Source organism: Nymphaea colorata, chromosome 1, assembly GCF_008831285.2.
Source record: "Nymphaea colorata isolate Beijing-Zhang1983 chromosome 1, ASM883128v2, whole genome shotgun sequence".
Taxonomy (NCBI): Eukaryota; Viridiplantae; Streptophyta; class Magnoliopsida; order Nymphaeales; family Nymphaeaceae; genus Nymphaea; species Nymphaea colorata.
The window spans coordinates 28,071,738-28,077,152 of NC_045138.2; the positions used below are offsets into that span (position 1 = coordinate 28,071,738).

At 41.3% G+C, this 5,415-nt stretch overlaps 1 protein-coding gene and 1 long non-coding RNA gene across 2 annotated transcripts; one reads left to right on the forward strand and one right to left on the reverse strand.

Moving 5' to 3' along the window:
• Positions 1–475: 475 nt before the first annotated feature.
• LOC116253682 (uncharacterized) lies at positions 476–1,594 on the forward strand. The gene is made up of 2 exons (XR_004172515.2): positions 476–639; positions 788–1,594. It is a non-coding gene; the product is annotated as an uncharacterized LOC116253682 (long non-coding RNA).
• Positions 1,595–2,150: 556 nt separating this feature from the next.
• LOC116253673 (GDSL esterase/lipase At4g16230-like) lies at positions 2,151–5,415 on the reverse strand. Its single transcript, XM_031628612.2, has 4 exons — positions 4,654–5,415; positions 4,329–4,553; positions 2,990–3,236; positions 2,151–2,787 (listed from the first exon to the last, which is right to left on the reverse strand). The coding sequence occupies exons 1-4, from the start codon at positions 5,011–5,013 to the stop codon at positions 2,495–2,497; spliced, it is 1,125 nt and encodes a 374-aa protein (XP_031484472.1). The 5' UTR covers positions 5,014–5,415; the 3' UTR covers positions 2,151–2,494.

Consider the following 5,415-nt stretch of genomic DNA (forward strand, 5'->3'; position numbering starts at 1 on the left):
AGTGAGACTCTACTGCGATAATCAAAGTGCAGTCAGACTTGCAGAGAATCCTGTCTTCCATGCTCGAATGAAACATATAGAAGTGGAGCATCACTTTATTAGAGAGAAGGTACTCAAAGGAGAGATTCAGTTGCAGCCAATCGCTTCAGAAGATCAAGTCGCTGACATCTTTACCAAGGGCTTACCAGTACAGACATTCGTGAAACTTCGAAGAATGTTGGGAATCATAAGTAGAGAGTCGGTAATGAGGGGGAGATTGTCAAGAGTCATCACCAACTCTCTCGAACAGTCTTGAGTCTCCTTTAGTAAGTCGGTGGATGTCATAGTCGGTGCTTGTGTTTAAGTCGGTAGATGTAATGATGAAAGAAAAATTAAAAAAAAAAAAAAATGAATGAGAAGTCGGTGGAAGCATCCACCACCGACTTCATCTCCTTATAAATAGGGACGTTGGGCCATGGTGAGAGTATGTGAAAAAGAGTGAGTGTGTGTGAAAAAATTGTGAGAGTGGTTGAGTCATTTATGTGCTCACTTTGTGAGCTTGTGAGGTGTGTGAGCTTGTGAGGTGTGTCAGAGTTGTGCTCAGTGCAAGAGCGTCGGGCTTGGAGGTATTTAGGTGTGGAAGTTCACTACGTTAGCGAGGTGAGTTTTTCTTGAGCCTCTTTGTAATATTTATTTTGATGAATGAATAGTTGATATTTTAAAGTATACTCTTTCAAAGTTATTATTGAGTATCATTTTGGACGTCGAGACTCTGCTAGATTTTCTCTGCATAAATTTGAGTTTGTAGCTGAGTTATAGGGCTCGCATTACGTTTTCCAACAAGGAAGTCCCAGAAGCTGTCCAAGAACGTCGGCGACGGTCCATCTATTGGTGAACCTCCCCGTCGGAGCTGCAAGATCAATCCCGTAGGGCAGAAAATTGGCCGTGGCCTCGGAATCCGGCAAGTGCACATTGTTGCCGTTGTCAACGACGGAGTCCCCAAAGATGAACATGGCCGTGATGTTGCCGGCTGCTTCAGTGAAGAAGAAGCTCACCAGGACCAGAATCTTGATGAACCCCGCTCTTGCCATGGTCTCCATTTGCGTGCAGCCATGAGCCTGCGCTCCATTGTTCGTTTATACAGTGTGCGATATGGTGCTCCTCGTCGATGACCGTGAGGGAAACATGGATTCCTGCCATAAGCCCAATCATTCGAGCTGGTTGACACACGTACCTAATTCTTCGGGTCAAGTTGATCGTTCGTTGTGACTGAAAAGTTGGAACCGATGAACAAGAGTGTTGTTGGAGGTAGATTCAATGCTCATGGCCCAATCACTGAGCTCAATGACGAAGACAGCCCATCGTAAGGTGGTGAAATCTCCTACAGGGACAATTCCAAGTCGACAGGTGCGCTTTATCGGAGAAGCATTAGTATCCAGCACCAGCGTCAGATGAGTTAAGCAACTGTTTAATTAGGTGCACCAATGTGACATGGGTTCTAATTTAAATGCTCCTCTAACTAATAATTACTGAAATATGTAGTTAAATATGGGTAACATTATTGCGGAAAGAAAGATATCATGAAAATAACAACATAGAAAAATTATTGCAACTACTCTTCCTGTGGACATTTTCAGAGATTTGACCCATTGGTTCAATTCGAAAAGTAATGTTGTAGGTTAATTAGATTGATAAATGGTGATTGTGAACAAATGAATGCAAGCTACATCAATGTGCTTGTAACAAAACCATAAATTGAAATATATGTACTTTGATTATGGCTAAAACAGGTTTTTTTTTTTGTAAAAAAAGACTACATAGAAAATCGGTGAATCATTTCACATAAAACCCTTAATTTTTTGGAGTATAAATGGAGGGTTTACTTCTGACCAAATCGTCCCCAGTGGACAACAAAAACTTTCGTGAACTTGTTTAGCGACTGAAGATTCACTGAGGATTATAAAATGATGAACCCCTCATATATATGCCCATAATGGAGGGGCCATTTTTTATGTATGGAGAAGAGGCCTTTGATGCAGGGGCCATACAGCCAACAAGATCTTTCTTATTGCAGCACATTATACCGATTGATTGCATCTACCGACAGCCTGGCTGTCCAACCTGATCGTAAAGGACGATATTGCAACTTTGGATACATCCAATTGTGAACATTTGCTTGCAGTTCCAAGTATTCAAAGCTTCTTCCATTTTCATCTACTAGTCAAACCAAACATTATTCAAACTGGACAAATTATAGCTTTGATACAGATTCTTCGGGATGTTTTTCTTTCGCACGAGATTATCGGCCTCTTACATATTCTTCTTTCAAACTTAACAAAATAATTTGGAGAATGTTCCAAGGAGACCACCATTCTCACCTTTCTGCTATTCTATATAATCCTATTCAAAATGACATTACAAATGAGAATGAGGTGGTCACTCTTTCCGCCTTCAATTGTTTTACTTACTAATATTGTTTAAAATTGCACCACAATCGCACACCGCACTGCTGCTTTTACTGCGCATTCATGGGATCTGGATTCTCGTGCGAAGCCTCGTTCAGCAGAGTAGAGTTGAAAGTTGTGGTGGAGTTGAGAGTTGCCAGGCGCTGGATGCTGAAGGGATAGGTGTAAGACGTGAGGTTTGCAGAGTACGCCATTCTTCCCATGATAGAGTTGGTGACATCTGCAGGGTGACCGCCATCGAAGAAGAGATGGTTGGATCTGTTACTACAGACGCTGCCATCTACCAAACAGCTACTACCCCCAGCTTCCGTCTTGCAGCAGGCCTCATCAATCACCTCTATCCCTACTCAAACATAAATTTTATATATGGTCATAACTTTTAATATAATTATGACAAATCTTGTTTCTTGAGCCTCTTGAAATTTAATTAGAATTGCTTCTTTTTTTATCAATTATTCCTCACTTGAGAATTGTAAGCAGTTGAGCAACTCATGTTTGTCTTACTACTGTTGTAATCAGAAAGCCAAGTAGAAGAGGGAACATACCATAAGAAGCCGCGTTATTCATGACCTCACTCATAATTTCAAAAAGATTAACGAAAACAAAGTGGGAGCCCGCCATTCCTTTATGAAACTTGTCAATGGATAGATTCAACTTTGTGTTGAGTAACGAAGAAGCGTAGTTGTAGAGCTCGATGCAACTTCCGTTGTTCTTTGATCGAGCAACAGGCGTGCAGCCGCTTACTTCAGTAGAAATCAAGAGAAACTTTCGAGCTCCCAAGTTGTACATCCACTGCAAAAGAATCATCCATGCGTGGGTAAAGTGAGTGAGTGCTTAAGTTGACATAATGCGTGTATTTTTCTCCTCAAATTACAAATTGGCATGAGAAACTTTTGAGTGCCCACCAGCAGGGGCATGTGTCATGCTATGCTGATTTTATATGAAACTGTTCCAAAATAATTGGATATGAAAAAAAAAATAATATGCATTAAGGAATAAGATTCGATTTGGAATTAACAAATGACATATGATCATATTCAGGTTCAGATCTGAGTATATATAAGTTTTCAATCAGATTCAGATTGAAATAAATATCATATATTCAACACCCTTACATTTTAAAAGTCAGGCCAGATTTGGCTTAAAAGACAGATATGGACTTATATGAATTTAAAAATCAAATTCAGACTGCATTGAGATTGTGATACGACTTTTCTTCATTAATATTAGAATCCCAATATTTGAACATCAAATTGACTCCAACCGGATCCATGGACATCCCTATCGGCTTTTAATCCAACTGAAATAAATGTATCTACTTTTTTGGCTGGTCAAGCAACTTTTAATTAATCTGCAACTATCTTTAATATAATGATAAAAAATAAAAACCTACTCACCGTCGGCCATAGTGATGATAAAATAATATTCAAAAAAGTGAGCTTGCCGCACCTATGGAACCGCTCCTACTTAATTGCAAATGCAAGTGCAAATTTTTTAACTGGAAAAGTTACCTAAGACTTTGGTGATATCCAATATCTCACCTAGCCAAATATGATTACAAGAAAGCTGAGCTTCTTCATGGTCAATCGAAAACTTTTTAAGATATTGTTTCTATCAAATTGATAATTAAATCTGTAAATAATTAGGACTCTACCCTCTAGAAGGTGATATGGCAAAAAATAGTTACCTTTCTTGGATTCCCTTAGATAATTTTCTAACTCAAATTGAATGTTGGGATTCAATGTCTCCCTGTCAACTAAAATAAATAAATAAGCATGATTGATTTGCATGTAGGTGACTAGCAGATAAAATGTCCCGATCATGTTCATAATCAATGACTAAAAGAAGTACCCAAGAGAGTAAAATGGAAAGAGGATTCCTTACCTCGACCACTTCTGTGTACTTATCAGTAAGCACCTCCACGAACTCCGGTAGCACGCACGGCGTATCGTCGAAGCAATGGTCTATGAAATCGTTGCCGCCGGTGTTGAACAGAAATATGCTGTCAGCAAGGAAGGAAGACGTGTTCTCCCCAATTAGCGCCCGCAGATCCGGCAGCGTCTTCCCAGCGAAGGACCTAATTTGGCCTGTCAATGGCGTAACGACGGTCTGCAGCATACAGAGCCAATCTTTTATAAGATATCAGAGTAGGAACCAGCAGAGGCATAATGTGAAGAGAAGGAAGAGCTTGGGAAGGAAGTGAACTCACGCTGCTGTTGGTGGTATCGAGAATGCCAGAACCAGCAGACGCATAATTAATTCCATGAAGTATATTCGTCCCTGTAGTATTGGGATCATTGAAGCATGGAATGAACGGGAGGCCCAGGAGCTCGGCCATCACATCGGCGATGGTTCTCGCGTTCGTGAACCGGCCGGTGATGGCATAGAAGTCAATGCCATAGGGCGTGTAATCCGCCCTCGCCGTGCTGTTGAAGTAGATATTGTTGTTGCCACAATCGACCAGGGAGTCACCAAAAATGAAGAGACCGGGAACCCTGCTTCCTTCGCTCGACGCTAGCAAGCAACGGCAAAACAGAAGGGCGAGCACGGCGAACCCCGGCCGCTTCATTTTGGGGACAAATGAACTTTACAAACGGAAAGGTGGCGCACTTGTTTCAGATGTAAAACCGGGAGTCCGCTTGTGGAAGCTGACCTCAGTGTCTGAAAAAGAAGAAAAGGGCTCGCCGGAAAAAAGAAGAAAAGCCGACCTGGTTTAAGTCTGTAGGATTGCGGAACGAAGAGATGGGATCGTCTTGTTTGGTGAAAAACGTGCTAATTGGGCAATATTTAGAATCTCTAGAACGTTAGTTGAGCAACAGCAACTGCTGGGGCTGGTCCACGACATTGAAGGGGATTCATCAAGCCACGACATTCATATATTTTATCCCCTGGGCATCAGGGGGCTGAGCCCGGCTGACCCAGGCGGGCCTGATTAGATTAAAAAAATATTTTTTTTAAATCGCCCGTCCCT

Bases quoted from the DNA above. Each gene is read 5' to 3' on its own strand.
- LOC116253673 (XM_031628612.2), bottom strand. From the start codon at position 5,013: ATGAAGCGGCCGGGGTTCGCCGTGCTCGCCCTTCTGTTTTGCCGTTGC. The intron at 4,554-4,653 runs GTGAGTTCACTT...TGTATGCTGCAG, and splicing joins TCGATACCACCAACAGCAGC to ACCGTCGTTACGCCATTGAC. The intron at 2,788-2,989 runs GTATGTTCCCTC...ATGTTTGAGTAG, and splicing joins GAATAACGCGGCTTCTTATG to GGATAGAGGTGATTGATGAG.